Source organism: Pocillopora damicornis, chromosome 10, assembly GCF_964200805.1.
Source record: "Pocillopora damicornis chromosome 10, jaPocDami1.2, whole genome shotgun sequence".
Lineage (NCBI taxonomy): Eukaryota > Metazoa > Cnidaria > Anthozoa > Scleractinia > Pocilloporidae > Pocillopora > Pocillopora damicornis.
In genome coordinates, this window is record NC_142679.1 from 10,002,327 (window position 1) to 10,019,383 (window position 17,057).

The 17,057-nt window shown below is 39.5% G+C and overlaps 1 protein-coding gene and 2 pseudogenes across 4 annotated transcripts; all 3 read left to right on the top strand.

Moving 5' to 3' along the window:
* The first annotated feature begins 10,291 nt into the window (after positions 1 to 10,291).
* LOC113679887 (uncharacterized) lies at positions 10,292 to 12,672 on the top strand. Of its 3 annotated transcripts, none has more exons than XM_027196864.2 (4): positions 10,292 to 10,592; positions 11,590 to 11,677; positions 12,232 to 12,357; positions 12,484 to 12,672. In XM_027196864.2, exons 1-3 carry the CDS (start codon positions 10,311 to 10,313, stop codon positions 12,318 to 12,320), a joined length of 459 nt encoding a protein of 152 aa, XP_027052665.2. In that variant the 5' UTR covers positions 10,292 to 10,310; the 3' UTR covers positions 12,321 to 12,357; positions 12,484 to 12,672. The 3 variants fall into 3 exon arrangements, with proteins under 3 accessions (XP_027052665.2, XP_027052664.2, XP_027052663.2); XM_027196863.2 differs by having other exon boundaries at positions 12,232 to 12,330; XM_027196862.2 differs by having other exon boundaries at positions 12,232 to 12,672.
* A 114-nt stretch (positions 12,673 to 12,786) lies between these two features.
* On the top strand, positions 12,787 to 14,204 carry LOC149038849 (uncharacterized; annotated as a pseudogene).
* A 391-nt stretch (positions 14,205 to 14,595) lies between these two features.
* On the top strand, positions 14,596 to 15,965 carry LOC113679885 (uncharacterized; annotated as a pseudogene). Its single transcript, XR_016180340.1, has 3 exons — positions 14,596 to 14,727; positions 14,881 to 14,921; positions 15,154 to 15,965. The product of XR_016180340.1 is annotated as an uncharacterized LOC113679885 (transcript).
* The last annotated feature ends 1,092 nt before the right edge of the window (positions 15,966 to 17,057 follow it).

A 17,057-nucleotide genomic window follows, 5' to 3' on the forward strand; every position in this document is an offset into this window, starting at 1 on the left:
GTGGGGAATGAAGGAAAGACCGAAATACGAGTGGTCAGCGGGGAAACAAATTTAATACTTCATATAGAGACATATCAGTTATAGTTGCGGAAAACAATAATGTTGTAGAGCCGAAATATTAACAGTATACTTCGCTAACTAAAATGTGAAGCAATTTTTCAAAAGTGTTGATGGCACATATATCTTTTACTGCTGTAATAAACAATAGAGGCATCGGAAAAGGCATCGGTGGTATCCGGGAAGGCACCAAGAAGAATTATATTTACGTTTTGTAACTTGCTGCGTGGCGAAAAAAGAAAACCAAAACCGTGGTCCCCAAATGAATTCTCCCACCTTGCCCAAAAAAATTTTCAAATTTTCCGCAACTTCACCTTTTCCTATTTGTAGGTCCGGCTAAGCCTTTATGGTCATTGGCTCCCGTATAGCTTACTGTCAACTTCAAGGTTAAAACCCGAGAGATTCCTTATCAAATTATCCATGTGTTATCTATCGCTCTGACGAAGGGCTAGCGCTCGAAACGTCAGCTTTTTTACTCTTTACGGTGGCTAATTTACGTTTTCAACCCAGTTGTTAACACTAAATTACCTGCTTTACTCTCCCACCGACGCAGCACCACAGTTTCTTTAGAAACTTACCCCTTTATCCATGTGTTAGGCAGTTTTGCCTAATTCCGAAGAATTCATCTTCTTCTCTCCTTATATAAACTTTTCAGTTTTTACACTGGTGAACCGAAAGAAACTCAGGATATCTACCGTTGTGTTTTTACATCGTACGTACGCGCCAAATATGTCATTAAAAAAGTTTAGATTGTCAGGATGGTTTCTCATTAATGCGCGATAATTCATTTCCGCTATGCCCTCTGATAACTCCAAAAAATGTTGTCCTGGTATATGCCTGTGATTACGTGATCATACAAGCAAAATGTAACTCCACACTGTTGCTGCAAAATAATGAGGAATAATCTTACGACGTGCGAAGGCAATTGTGCCATTACCTTAGTAGAGGCTGAGAGATATCGTTGACCCGGCTTCTCACTCCCAGGCAATAAGAGGCTGCACTCGTAGTATACCTGGACGAGGATAAGATTTCCACCCAGCGGCTCTCAAAGGACAACCATGATGAGGACAAAAAATTGTTACCCCATTGTGCCTCATGGGGGGGGAATATATATAACGGCGTAATATGCGACTAACACAGTCTATATACTGTAAGATTTTACGCCACTAACCCAATCGGTGATTTAATTATAATAAATTAAAATATAATTAATTTATATTACTGGCGTAAAATGTTACATATATATATCACCGACTGGAAGAAATTACGCCGTTAGTCCCGAGTAGTTAGCTTTTTAAAAACTTTCAGGAAAATGAGACCTACTATATGGAGAACTCGTTGTAATACAATTGAAGTCGTTGCCAATGTGTAGCTGGCGACTTTCTGTTGATTCGCATTTCGTTCATCCTTGAAAATGTCACCTACTTCCTAGCGTCTAAACAATACAACACTCAGGTGTCCTCTTTCGCAATGCTTTTCGTACCTTTTGTGTCTGCATGTAGTCGCTGATACAATGCGTACTAGGCTCAGCGAAATGTCAACATTTTCAAGATATCTTAACAACCGTCTAAAGATTCCTTGTTACTGTTCATGTTATCAGTATGAAACTTTGCTTCTGAGTTGCTGAGCGTCTTCAAACAGCTTGAAGCTTACAGCGTTTGAGTTGGTGACTCATTATATTATAACTAATGTCACATTATACCCGATCATCCTCTTTCGAATGTGTGGTCGATAAAATAGGTTTTATTAAGTTGACCGAAATGCCACCTTCTTCAAAATGTCTTAACAAAGGTCAAAGGATTCAGTTTAATTCTTTGTTTTACCAGTACACGATGTTGCCTCTGGGTTGATGACCGTCTTCAAACAGCTCGAAGTGTGCAGGGTTTGAGTTAGTTAAAAATTATGCATCGATAATATCATACTGTTCCCAATTACCCTCGAAGTTTACATGGGCTGAGTTAGTGAACCATGACCATGTCAGTCATATAACAGTTAGTTGTCCACTTTCGCAATGCATCTTCTGTGGTAACGAAAACAATCTGCTCAACGAAATTTCAACATTTTCAAGATATCTTTACAACTGTCTAAAGAATCCTTTTTAATCTTCATTTTGATAGTGTGCTACTTTGCTTCTGAGTAGCAGATTGCCTTCAAACAGCTCAAAGCTTACAGCGTTTGAGTTGGTGAGTCATTACGGCATTAGTAATGTCACATTACACTCGGTTGTCCTCTTTCGGGTCTGTGGTCAATGAAATGGTTCGCATTTAGCTAATCGAAATGATTCAGTCTAGTTCCATATTTCACAAGTCGGCAATGTTGCCTCAAGGTTGATAATCGTCTTTAAACAGCTCGAAGCGTACAGGGTTTGAGTCAGATGACAAATTATACATCGTTAATATCATACTGTTCTCGTTTGCCCTCTTTTGCAATGCTTTGCGAATCTGTGGTCGATACAACAATTTCCATTAAGGTTATCGAAGCGCAACATACTTTAAGATCTATTAACAAACGTCGAATAATTTAGTTTGATTCTTCATTTCAACAGTGGGCAATGCTGCCCCTCATTGCCGATCCTCTCAAGGAGCTCGAAGCCGTTTAGATGGTTTGAATTAGTAAATTATGACTAATTTCATACTACACTCAGTTGTCCTCTTTCTAAACGCTTTACGAGGCTTTGTCGATTAAATAATTGGCATTTAGTTCATCAAAATTTCACGTACGTCACAAACATCTTAAGTATCATCTAACTCTTCCGTTGGTATACACTTTTCCAACTGAGTTACAGGTCGCTCTTTAGGAGTTCGAACCTCCTTCCTTCATTTTATTGGATTTTTTTTTGTCATTAAGAGACTTTAGACCGAACTTGCCTGCCCCATTCTTACGGTCCGAAGGGTTTTTGTCTAGTTTTGTGTTCATTTGTTTTTGTATGTGTGTGGGGGGATGTGTTTGTTTGTTTGATTGCTTTTTTAAATAGCAAAGTTAAAGTAAACGAGCAAGTTCCTTAAGAAACTGTGGTGCTGGGGTGGGGGGGGGGGGGGGCTTACAAGAAAGTTTGGTTTTATCAACTGAGTTGATAATGTAAGTTGGTCACCGTTTCTAAGACTATTTTCTAAAGCTGTTGTTTCGAGGTGAAGCCGTTCGTCAGTCTTCATGGCCGTCCAAGGATTTTTTTTCCACCCCAGTTATGTTAGCAAAAAAGATTATTTTGACCGGGTATTTAAGCAAAATGGGCGAAGGCTTCCCATGCAAGCGAATCACCATTTCGCCAAAGCGTATCCTCAGTGTGAGGTACTTAACAAGAGTAATTCATTTTGTTCCCGTTCGTTTCGAATACGTAAGCCGCACAACAAGGAGTCATTATTGGAGATACGGAAATTCCCTCATACGGATGGGTTTTTTCTCTTTTAAGATGACGTCTTCTTAAAATTTGCGAAACAATTCTTTCTTTAGTTTGTTGCCGTTTTTGGCAAAAGACAGATGCCAGTTGTTCCTCGTGGTTTATGTGCATCCTTTACGGTAGATGACGTATATTCTCATTACTAAAGTACTGAAGCCTCTCACTGACGCTTATGGTCCAAGCTGTAAAGTCAGTTAATTCATCAACAGGTGGTCATTCGAGTTTTCCGAGGGTGCGGAAGCCTATTTGATTATCCATTTCGTTGTACCGATTTACCTTTCTGTAAGATCATTTCTAATTAAGAAATTTTACGTTCCATTGTTGGCATCCACGGGTACTGCAACACCATCTAAAAGTCTACCACCCCACCATCTCTCTGATTAGCTCTGTCTAGCTGTGTATAACCCTGTATAGCTGTGTATTGCCCTGTATAGCAGTGTATTGTCCTGTTCAGCCATGTATAGCTGGGTATAGCCCTATATAGCTGTGCACAGCCTTGTATAGCTGTGCTTAGCTCTGTATAGCTGTGTATAGCCCTGTATAGCCGTGTATAGCTGTGTATATCTCTTTATAGTTGTGCATAGCTCTGTATAGGTGTGTATAACCCTGCACAGGTGTGTATAGCTCTGTTTAGCTGCATATAGCTGTGTATAGCTGCATATAGTCCTGTATATGTGTGTATACCTCTGTTTATCTGTATATAGCTCTGTATTGCTGTGTAAAGCCCTGTATAGCTGTCTATATCCCTGTGCAGCCGTGTATAACTGTGTATAGCATTTTATAGCTGTGTATGACCCTGTATATCTATGTATAGCCCTGTAAAGCCGTGCATAGCTGGGTATAGCCCCGTATAGCTGTGTTTAGCTCTGTCTAGCTGTGTATAGCCCTGTATAGCTGTGTATTGCCCTGTATAGCTGTGTATTGCCCTCTACAGCCATGTATAGCTGGGTATAGCACTGTATAGCTGTGCATAGCCTTGTATAGCTGTGCTTAGCTCTGTATAGCTGTGTATAGCCCTGTATAGCCATGTATAGCTGTGTATATCTCTTTATAGTTGTGCATAGCTCTGTATAGGTGTGAATAGCCTTGCACAGGTATGTATAACTCTCTCTAGCTGGGTATGGCTGTGTATAGCCCTGTATAACCCTGTATAAGTGTGTATACCTCTGTTTATCTGTGTATAGCTCTGTATTGCTGTGTGTAGCCCTCCCTGTACAGCCGTGTATAGCTGTGTATAGACCTTTATAGCTGTGTATAACCCTGTATATCAATGTATAGCCCTGTAAAGCCGTGCATAGCTGGGTATAGCCCTGTATAGCTGTGTATAGTCTTGTATAACTGGGTTCAGCTCCGTCTAGCTATGTATAACCTTGTATAGCTACGTATTGCCCTGTATAGCTGAGTATATCTCTGTATAACTGTGTAAAGTTCTGTTTAGCTGTGTATAGCCGTTTATAGCTGCATATATCTCTGTGTAGATGTGCATAGCTCTGTTTAGCTGCGTATAGCTCTGTATAGCTATGTTTAGTCTTTATAGCTATGTTTAGCCCTGTATAGCTATGTATAGTTCTATATAGGTGTATATAGCTCTGTTTAGCCGTATATAGCCCTGTATAGCTTTGTATAGCCCTGTATAGCTTTGTATAGCCCTGTATAGCTATGGATAGCCCTGTATAGGTGTGTAGAGCTCTGTTTATCTGTGTATAGCTTTGTATTGCTGTGTATAGCCCTGTATAGCTGTGTATAGCCTTGTATAGGTGTGTACAGCCTTGTATAGCTGTGTTTAGCTGTGTATAGCTGTTTATTGCCCTGTATAGCTGTTTATATCTCTGTGTGGCTGTGTATAGCTCTGTATAGTTTTTCATAGCCCTTTATAGCCTTGTATAACTGTTTATATTTCTTTATAGCTGTTTACAGCTTTGTATAGTTGTGTATAGCTCTGTATTGGTCTTTATAGCTGTGTATTGCCTTGTACGGCCCTGTATAGCTGTCTATAGCTCTGTTTAAAGAGGTAAGTTTCTAAAGAAACTGTGGTGCTGCGTCGGTGGGAGAGTATAGCAGGTAATTTAGTGTTAACAACTGGGTTGAAAACGTAAATTAGCACCATAAAGGGTAAAAAAGCTGACGTTTCGAGCGTTAACCCTTCGTCGGAGCGATTAGAGGAACTGTGGGTTGTGTGTGGATTTATATGTAGAAAGTGGAGCTACGCCATTGGTGGGAATATGGTGACGAGAAAACAGGAATAAATGAAGTTGAATGGAAAGCGCTCGTTGATTCTGTGGGGATTAAGGGTGCCGATTTGGAATATAAATTTTTGTTCTAGTGTTTTACGGCTTTCCGAACTGCCTAGATGTAAGGAAAGGCCGCAAACTGCCATATGCTGTTTAGAATGATTAGGAAGATTAAAGTGTCTAGCGACTGGTTTGGATGCGTCCTTGTCATTTCTTTCCACATCGCGAAGGTGTTCTCGGAATCGGTCACCCAGTCGTCTTCCTGTTTCGCCGATGTATAACTTATTGCAATAAGTGCAAGTTATGCAGTAAATAACATTGGCGGAGGTACACGTAAAGTGATCAATGATCTTATTGGATCTTTTGGGTCCCGATATTTTCTCTACGTTATGAATGAAAGGACAAGTTTTGCATCGCGAGCGAGCGCATTTAAAAGTTCCAGATTGGTCATTGGTTTGAAATGAACTCCTGACTAAAAAGTTACCTATGTTTTTGTCACGTTTGAATGAAATAAGTGGGGGTTGCGAAAAGATAGTGCCAGTCTCTGAATCGTTTTGGAGTAATTTAAAATTTTTAAGAATGATAGATTTAACTGCGTGGTTGTGAGGGTGAAATGTAAGAGTAAATGGAATGCTGTCAGTGTTCTCCTTCTCGGCCGTTTGTAGTACTGTCTGTCGATCGATTTGTTGGGCACGGTGGTAGCCCGCTTGAACGACAGAAACGGGATAGCCGCGTTTATCGAAAAACTGGCACATTGCCTCTGATTTTTCGGAAAAATCAGAGTCGTCACTACATAAACGACGAAGTCTGAGAAACTGTGAAAAAGGTATGGAGTTCTTGACGTGTGATGGATGTGAGGATAAATACAACAAGTAACTATTCTGGAAAATCTAAGGCCCATCTCACTTCTCAACGTCGACTACAAGATTCTCACTAAGGTTATAGCCAAGCGAATCGAAAATGTCTTGCCAACTTTAGTAAACCCTGATCAAACTGGTTATGTTAAAGGCCGCTGCATTGGTGAAAATATAAGGCTAATTTATGACTTAATACATTACACAGATAAAACAAATCAAAAAGGTATTGCCATTTTCTTGGACTTCAAAAAAGCGTTTGATTCCATTGAATGAAACTATCTCTTAGAAACGTTGCAGCTCTTCAACTTCGGCCACGACATCCAAAATTGGATAAAAATTTTTTATAATAATGTTACTAGCTGTGTTCTGAATAACGGTCATGCCTCAACTTTTTTCTCCCTACAGCGGGGAGTCAGGCAAGGTTGCCCTTTGTCTGGCGTTCTCTTCGTTCTCGGCATAGAACTCCTCTCTAAAGCCATAAAAAATGATCCTACTATTAAAGGTATCCAAGTCAACAAGCATGAGCTTAAAATAAGTCAATATGCCGACGACACAACAGTATTTGTTCGTGACCTCGATTCCGTCGTGAGTCTATTGAAGGTTTTAAATGAGTTTAAAGAACTTTCTGGCCTAGAAATAAACACAACTAAAACCGAAGCAATGTGGTTAGGCGAATGGAAAGACAGAATAGATGAACCCTTTGGTTTTAAATGGCCAAAAAAACCTGTCAATGCCCTTGGTGTCTATTTTTCTCATAACCAAGAAAGTGCTAATAGACTGAACTTCGGTGAAAAAATACGTAATCTTGAGAAAATGCTAATCACTTGGCAACGGAGAAATCTAACTCTGTATGGAAAGATAAACATAGTTAAAACACTTGGGATATCTAAGTTAATTTACTCAGCCTCCGTGCTCCCTGTTCCAGATCAGTATATCCAAGAAATAAATAAGCTAACTTTCAACTTTATTTGGGCAGGAAAACCCCCTAAAATAAAAAGAAACACCATAATTGGAGAAAGGAAAGATGGCGGTTTGAAAATGTGCGATTTCAATATCATGGAAAAAGCACTCAAAATAGCTTGGGTCAACAGAATTCAAGATGACTCACAAGCCTCCTGGAAAATTATTCCTAACCAGCTCTTACACAAACATGGTGGTCTTGCTTTTCTAACAAAATGCAACTTTACACCAAGCACACTAGACCTCGATGATAAGCTTCATGCATTTTACAAAAAAAGTGTTAGATTATTGTTGCGAGTTTAAAATCTCAACGGGCATCGATTCCAAACGAAATAATGTGGAATAACAGAAAAATTCTTATAGGAAAAAAATCTGTCTTTTACCAAACTTGGTATGACGCCGGTATTACTAAGATAAGCGACATTTTAAACCAAAATCAGAAATTTTTGAAGTGGCATGAATTTGTCACAAAATTTAATTTAAATGTGCCTTTCACCACATACTATGGCTTGGTCAACGCAATCCCAAAAGACTGGAAAGCTATTCTTACAAACCCTATTCCAAACGTCACACACGCGAACACTACTGTAAACAGCCTAAGAACCAGTTCTATTTACTCTTCTCTTTTAAACACCGTCTTTGTTCCTCCCACTGCCGAAACCAAAATTCTACGCCGCGGTTTTACAAAAACTACCATCAAGAACGTTTATCTTATGCCATTTAAAGTAACAAACGAAGTTAAAATAATAATGTTTCAGTATAAAGTGATTCATAACGTGCTTCCAACTCGCGCCACTCTTTACCGAGACGGCATTTCAGAGAGCCCCTTATGCAACCTATGCAATACAGAAAAACAAACGTTGCATCACCTATTAATAAACTGCACACTAATACTCGACTTCTGGATTCTGTTTCAAGACTGGTGGCACCAAAAAACAAATGAAACAATAACGTTATCCACAAGTCATATACTCTATGGCTGGCATTATAGGACAAAGCATTGGCAAGTCCTAAATTATTGCCTATTGTTAGCCAAATATCACATTTTCTGCACAAGCCTTTGCGGAGACATCTTAGATTTTCAAATCTTCCTACTGTTCATCACGGGAAAACTTGAAATCCTAAAAGAGATCGCGACCGCAAAAAAAGAACTTCCGAAATTTTATCGCACGTGGGCTTTTTTACTTTAATTTTTCATACTGCTGTTTTTTAGGTTAGACTTATACTTAACTTCATTTTTGAGACCTTTATGTTTACTTGTGATTGTCTTTTAATTGAAAAGAACTTTGTAAACACGCCAACCGTAAATTAAATTAATGTTAATAGTATTGTAATACATGTATCGTAATGTAGTGTATGCATAATTTGTGTAAGTGTAAGTATCAGTAGTGTTAGTAGCAAGTACAGTGTAAGTGTAATTAATGCTGTAAGTAGTGTAAGTGATCGTCTTGTAAATAAAATTGTTAAAAAAAAAAACAAAAAAAAAAAACTATGTGAATCTGTAGGTTTGTAGTAAACACTAGTACATAAGCCGTTGCTTTCAATTGAAATTTTGATGTCTAGAAAAGTCAAAGAAGTGTCGGAAATTTCCCAGGTATATTTAAGAGCCGGATGAAAGGAATTGACGGCGGTTATAAATTGAGTGAGCTCCTCTTTGGTAGAGGTAGCGCCGATGCAATCGTCAATGTAGCGACCGTAGAGTTGAGGTTTTGGGCCGTGGTATTGGCTAAAAAATTGATGTTCGATAAAACCTACAAAAAGATTGGCGTAGCTGGGTCCCATTTTAGTACCCATGGCCACGCCACACCACGCCACGCCACGCCACGCCACGCCACGCCACGCCACGCCACGCCACGCCACGCCACGCCACGCCACGCCACGCCATTATTCCTGTTTTCTCGTCACCATATTCCCACCAATGGCGTAGCTCCACTTTCTACATATAAATCCACACACAACCCACAATTCCTCTAATCGCTCCGACGAAGGCTAACGCTCGAAACTTCAGCTTTTTTACCCTTTACGGTAAATAATTTACGTTTTCAACCTAGTTGTTAACACTAAATTACCTGCTACAGCTCTGTTTAGCTGTGTATAGCTGTATATAGCTGTTTATAGCCCTGTATCGCTGTGTATGGCTGTATGTGTGTGGGATATTATATGTAAAGTATAGGACATTAAGAATTTAGATATATGAAAATTCACATATTTGCACTGCGGTGGAGAGATGAAATTAGAAGATCCTCGCAGCTAAGAACACTACTGAAACGAGTAGTTGTAAATAGGACCTGAAAAAAATTCAGGCCCGTACGGGATTTGAACCCATGACCTCTGCGATACCGGTGCAGCGCTCTACCAATTGAGCTAACAAGCCAACTAGGAGCTGGTCAATGAATTGGGTACAAATAAACATCCAAGTGAATGAAGAATTTAGATATATGAAAATTCACATATTTGCACTGCGGTGGAGAGATGAAATTAGAAGATCCTCGCAGCAAAGAACACTACTGAAACGAGTAGTGTAAATAGGACCTGAAAAAAATTCAGGCCCGTACGGGATTTGAACCCATGACCTCTGCGATACCGGTGCAGCGCTCTACCAGTTGAGCTAACAAGCCAACTGGGAGCTGGTCAATGAATTGGGTACAAATAAACATCCAAGTGAGGATATAGGACATTATATTCGTGTAAAGTACTGAACATAATATGTATTGTGGACATAGTAATTACCCATACATGACGTACCTGCCTAACTAATGTCGATTGATATTCCCACAATTCATCAAGGTAGTTGTCGTAGAACTGAAAATGGCGACCAGCATGTGTCGACGTCTTGGTAGAGGTCTCTTTTGTCACTCTTTGTCAAGGGGACGGCACACACGCCTTGTTTGCTCTTTACCACGAGTAATCTTTGCTTCTAACAAACACCTGCAGAGTACATTTCCTGGGAGTAACTCCTTTGAAAAAATGCGACCTGCTCTTGTGGGTGTTCGCATGTTCGCTGACGCAGGAACGGCATTGACAAGAGACGAAATTCAGACACGGGCGATGGATGTTTTAAAACTTTTTGACAAAGTGAATCCTGAAAAGGTGAATATTTTGCATTTTATTGGAATTATGTCGGTGTGATCTTACAGGAGTATTTTCGCCAAGAGCAACTTGAAAATTGATTTGGAAGCGCGTACCTTTAGTCCATTTCCTGATTATTGGATTAAAAGATGGTAATGTTATTTACTTACCAGTTTTAACCCTTTCAGATATGGTGGACCCTCAAGGGCTAAATTTTCAAAAATATTTGACATGTCAAACTGAGCATTGAAATGTTAATGACATTTTCCAAGAAACATTGTTGTGAAATATTGAAAGGAACTCATTTTATCGACAAGAACTTATTTTTGAATTGAATTGTTTAGCATGCTAAAGAATGACTAGCCAAGTATAATATGCCACCATAAATGCCACAGCAATTATGTTTTCATGACAAAAAATCTTGTATGTAGTTCTTGAATTTCAATTGCGTTAGCATCTCCTGATTGCGTATGGTGATCTTCATCACCTGTCTGTGCTCAAAACTAGGTAGTGTATGGGGAGAGATAAGAAGGTGAAGAGGGTCAAGGTAATAGTGAAAAAAGGAGCCTGGCTGTAAGTGAAATATACCAGAATGGCTAATAAATTTACTAAATTTATTTAAGAATTGTTGTGGGAGCAATTTTTGCTGCTCACACCCAACCAGCAACCTTTAATGTATTCTGTCATTGCTTGCTTAAGCCACTTTTGAGTTAGAATAACAAAAAACAAAAAAACAAAAAAAAAAAAAAGGGAAAGAAAAAATTGAAATCTAAATTGCTTGCTAGCAAATTGAACAGAGGCCTGTCACAGACAAAATTTGTTTCTGCTGAGAGTCTCCTGGGCCTCCACAGAATGCCTCTGTGTTTCTGTTGGTGGTTGGTATTTCCAGTGGTATGGGTGTTGACATAGCTTGACATGTGGTCATCCTTAGTTGTATTATGTGGGCAACACTTTGAAAGGAAAAAAAATCTTACTTCCTTTTTTTAACTCTATTTTTTTGCCGTTTTCTTTTGTAAAGGTTTCGAGTAAGAGTCACTTTGTCAACGATCTTGGTTTGGACAGTTTGGATGTAGTGGAGATTGTCATGGCACTGGAAGATGAATTTGGTGAGAAATTTTGCTTTAATAACAAATATAGCATGAAAAGAGCCCTAGTATTCTTACAGGCTTTCATTATTGGAGCCAGATCCCTTCTAAACCTCTCCTAAACTTGTCTCAAATCTTCCAGCTGGGGAAGAGATGTGCATCATGCAGCACTAATAATGAGGAACTGCTGTCAGGCTAGTGTTCAACAGTAGTAGAAATTGGTTTCATTGTGCATCACTGAGCTAAGAAACCCCTTTAAGTAGTTTTGTATGATCTGTAATTAAGAAAACAAAAATGTGTTGTGGGCACAGTGTGAAATCCTAGGATGTGGACAAGCTACTTTTGCTGTTATTAAAGCAAAAAGTTGACATAGCTTGATAGTTTTTGACCTCTTGACCACACAAGTTAACTTTAGACAGTTTGTGAGAAAATTGCTTCTGTGAAAAATGTTAACTAGTGATCATTGTGTAAGATTCTGATTATGGCAGTGTTTGACTGATTCACCAGAAGATGATTTTAGTCTGACTACTGAGTACTTAAATTGAACAATTAATTTTTTGCATTTTTCTCTTTAGGTATTGAAATTTCTGATGAAGAGGCTGAAAAGGTTTTCACTGTAGAAGATGCCGTAGAGTTCATATCCAAGGCACTAGATATACATTAACACGAGCAAGGTACTCAGCCAAGCCCAGCACTCAGATGTAAATGGTTTCACTTTCTACTGAAACTGACTGCTTTTCCTGTGAATTGTCTGTTGTTTTGTTCATTGTTGTGTCTGAAGCAACTTAAAGTAAACCACTTTTTTAATGATAATTTCTATATTACAGTATTCTACCAAATGGAGAGGAGATCAGATGACTATGTGCTTTGTGAAATTACATTGGAGGCTTCCCACCTCTATTGCTTCTCATTTGTTTTAATTTGAGTTGTTTGGTGTTTTATAGGCTCTCAGTTTGATTGGTAAATCAAGTTTTATGTATGCTGCTCAGTAAATAAACTTGAGTCATTTCTTGTCATTTCATTGTCTATTAAATAGTGGTGGAGGGGTAAATGAAAATTATGAGGAGGGGAGGGTTCAATTTAAGTGGCTCTTTTTTTTGTTTTATTTTGACAAAGGCTCTGCTGATGTAATGAAGTATTTAAGCTATCATGTCAATATACATGGGAAGTTATTTCTAATGGATTTAAAAAAAAAAAATTCTGCAAGACAAGTCAAATGTGCTAATTACTGGGGTTAAACTGATCAACAGTTTTGTATGAATGTAACGCCATGAATGTATAATTGAGCAGGTACGGTTTTCCCCTAAAAATCTGCTGTGTTGTTCTAAGGGTTGATTTCAGTTGAGATTCCTGGTGTTTGAAACTAATGGAAGAATGTTCAGTAAATGAAGACTAACATACACCTAAAAGTGTACATCTATTTTGCCTTACCATGTTCTATGATTGGTCTATAAACTGAGTACCACACACAACTGAATTCTCTGTTTGAGAATTGTCTTGCACCACAATCATGACTGAACGAAAAGCCAAAACAAACTTCTTTTCACCATCGATATCACTTCTCTTTATACTGTCATTCTCAATGATGAAGGTCTCCGGACCCTCAAACATTTTTTCGATAAACGCACTGTTAAGGAACCTAGCTCTGAAACACTACTCTGTCAAGCCGAGCCAGTACTATCTCTCAGTCGCTTTTCATTCGGTGTCACCTACTACAAACAAATTAATGACGTAGCCATGGGTACTAAAATGAGACCCAGCTACGCCAATCTTTTTGTTGGGTTTATCGAACACCAATTCTCCATTCTTTACAACAGCCGCAAACCTGAACTCTGCGGTTGCTGCATTGACGACTGCATCGCTACTATCTCCTCTACCAGAGAAGAGCTCACTTAAATTATAACCGCCGTCAGTTCCTTTCACCCGGCTCTAAAATATACCTGGGAATTTCCGACATTTCTTTAGCTTTTCTAGACGTCAAGATTTCGCTTGAAGACAACGGTCTATGCTCTAATGTTTACTACAAACCTACAGATTCACACAGCTATTTGTTGTATTCATCTTCGCACCCATCACACGTTAAGAATTCCGTACCTTTCTCACAGTTTCTCAGACTTCGTCGTTAACGTAGTGACGACTCTGATTTTTCGGAAAAGTCCGCCAGAGGCAATGAGCCAGTTTTTCGATGAACGTGGCTTCCCTATTTCTGTCGTTCAAGCGGGCCACTACCAACAAACTGATCGACAGTCAGCACCACAAACGCCCGAGAAGGAAAATACTGATTGCATTCCATTCACTCCCACATTTGACCCTCACAACCCCGCAGTTAAATCTATCATTCTTAAAAACTTTAAATTACTTCTAAACAATTCAATACTATCACTTCGCAACCTCCTCTAATTTCATTCAAAAGTAACAAAATATTGGTAACCTTTTGGTCAGAAGTTATTTCAAACCAATGACCGACCTAGAAATTTCAAATGCACTCGCTCCCAATGCAAAACTTGCCCTTTCATTCATAACGTAGAGAAAATGTCGGGACCCAAGAGATCCATTAACCCTGTAACTCCCATGAGTGACCAAGACAGAATTTCTCCTTACGATATTAATACAATATCGACCAGTCAAGTGATCAGAATAAAGAAAACTATCGATTTGGGGATAATTAGTTGATCCAATACTAAATTCTCGTAACTAGCATCATAAGAATTGTATGGTTCACAGTAAGGAGAAGTACAAATTTGGTCTGGGAGTTAAAGGATCAAGATCACTGATCACTTCACTTGCACCTCCGCCATTAGGGAACTACTTAAGATACCAGGACGGAAGCTAGAATGGCGACGGCAATAGAAGAGTAAGACTGGGATGGGTCCCGTCGTGCCCGCCAAAAACAAAATACTTAGGCGTGTAGTAGCAGGGATCTTAAGATCCGAGGACGGCGGATGTCTACGACGGCGGGCGGAAGTTTGAATGTGTGTTTACCTACTTTCGGTAGCTGTTCCCCGTAAATTCCAGCCGTAGCTGTGTTGTCTGCGACGTCAAAACAACTAGTTTGCCGTTTCGTACAAAACGTGAGTTGATTACAGTGTTTTTATAAAATATCTTTTAAAATTTTCGAATATTTTGCACATTATGGAGTCAAAAATATATTTAATTCGTTTGCCTACTCTTCTGTGACCTAATTTTCGAGAAAAAACATGTTTTTTTCCTTTTCCACTAAACAGGTCATGGTTGCAGCCGACACGAGTGCCAAGAAGATTGCTCAGTAAGTTCTCTTATTCTCTTTTCTTCACGTTATTAGCAATGAATGTGGTGAAACTCAACACAAATTACGCTTCCCCGCTTAATAATTGATAACCTCTCTGAAAGTGAAAGTGCCTTGCATATTTGGTGAACAGAAAAGGGTTTTTTCTGCAGTAAAAAAAAAAAAAAAAGACAAACAACATGCAACACAAACAAAAAGAAAATAAGCGTTAACATTTGACTTTTATCTTTAGAACCAACATGGAGTGGACTGTACAACATGACAATATTCTTTGTCAGGAGATTCTCGTTCTTGAACCATTCAAGGCAAAGAAAGGAAGCATTGCAAGGGGCCAAATTTGGGATAAAATAGCGAACAATCTGAACAGCCTTCAACATCCCCAACTCAGAGTGACGAAGCGATCTGTTAGAGAACGATGAACTCCTTTGAGCGACAAATTTAGAGCAAAGATGCGAGATGAAGAAAAGGCAAGTGGAATAGATACAGATTTGAGTGACGTTGAAAAAGCACTTGAGGAGATAGTAGAAAAAGAAGCTGTGGTTGAAGAAACAGCGCAAAATGACAAAAAGAAAGTCGATAGTGCCAAAGCAGCGGAAATGAGATACAGAGCTCTAGAGAACCTTGGCGGGACACAGAAAAGACAAAGAAAAGATGAGTTAGAGAATGAAACAGCAGCAAGAGCAAAACGTCGAAGAAGTGGCAGTGACATGGTGGCATATTTGCGAGAAAAGAACGATCTCATGTAGAAATGGAAAATGGAAGAAATGCAGCTACAGAAGCAGCGATTAGAGGCTGAAAGTAAGAAGAAGGAGCAGTCCAAAGAGCAACAGGATTTGATGCAGGTCATGCAGCAGCAAACTAAACAGCAACAAGAACAAATGCAAAAATTTCAGAAGATGTTCACGCTAATGCTGCAGCAGCAGTCTCAAATTATCATAAAACCTCTAGTAATCTAATAATTTACAATGTCCCCGAAAAGCCACTCGACAGACATGCGAACGGAACTCATGGCTTTGTTGTGTAGCTCCGTTTGTGGTGTAATTTCTGCACCTCTGTAAGGTACCTGGAGGTAAACACGCAGAGGATAGGCCGTGTCGCCATGGAGAGCCATTGGTTCTCTTGTTGTTGAGAAAGCATGTTGCTCGAGTTCATCAAGAAGACCAGAATCGGCCAACATGGCTGAATTATGCCTTCTGCCCTCAAAACTTTGCAGAAGAATGCTACGCATCTCTCTAAAGGAAGCCATGACTGAAGTAATTTATGATAAAAATCGAAAATATATAAACAATGCCGCCCCCGCCTTCGACTTGGTCTCTTAAGGATTTTTCACGCCTTGCGACGGCAACCTCTTCTCAGTCCCCCCTCGTCGTAGACATCCGCCGTCCTCGGATCTTAAGTTCCCTATTGTCATCTACTGCATAACTTGTACTTATTGCAGAAACTCATACATTGGTGAAACACGAAGACGACTTGGTGACCGATTCCGAGAACACCCTCGCGACGTAGAAAGATGGACGCATCCAAACCAGTCGCTAGACCCCTTAATCTCCCTAATCATTCTAAGCAGCATATGGCTTTTTGCTGCCTTTCTCTGCATCAGACAGTTCGGGAAAGCCGCAAAGCTCTAGAAGAAAAACTTATCTTTCAAATCGGTACTCTTAGTCCCCACGGTATCAACGAGCGCTTTTCATTCAACTAGTTTATTTTGTAACGGCTAAGAATATATGAAAGTCATATATTTGAACTGCGGATAAAGACGTGAATGAAAGTGATCCTCGCAGTAATGTGCACTACTTGAGCAGTAGTGAAAATAAGGCCTGAGAAAAATTCAGGCCTGTACGAGACTTGAATATTCACGTCTTTTCACTACTGTTCAAGTAGTGCATATTACTGCGAGGATCACTTTCATTCACGTCTTTATCCGCAGTTCAAATATATGACTTTCATATATTCTTAGCCGTTTATTCGTCACTTCACGGGTTTATTTGACGAGCTCCAAGGTGGCTTGTTAGCTCAGTTGGTAGAGCGCTGCACCGGTATCGCAGAGGTCATGGGTTCAAGTCCCACACGGGCCTCAATTTTTTTCAGGCCTTATTTTCAATACTGCTCAAGTAGTGCAAATTACTGCGAGGATCA

Coding starts and splice junctions, on each gene's coding strand:
- LOC113679887 (XM_027196862.2), top strand. CDS start 10,311: ATGGCGACCAGCATGTGTCGACGTCTTGGTAGAGGTCTCTTTTGTCAC. Junction 10,593..11,589: donor ACAAAGTGAATCCTGAAAAG/GTGAATATTTTG, acceptor TCTTTTGTAAAG/GTTTCGAGTAAGAGTCACTT. Junction 11,678..12,231: donor GGCACTGGAAGATGAATTTG/GTGAGAAATTTT, acceptor TTTTCTCTTTAG/GTATTGAAATTTCTGATGAA.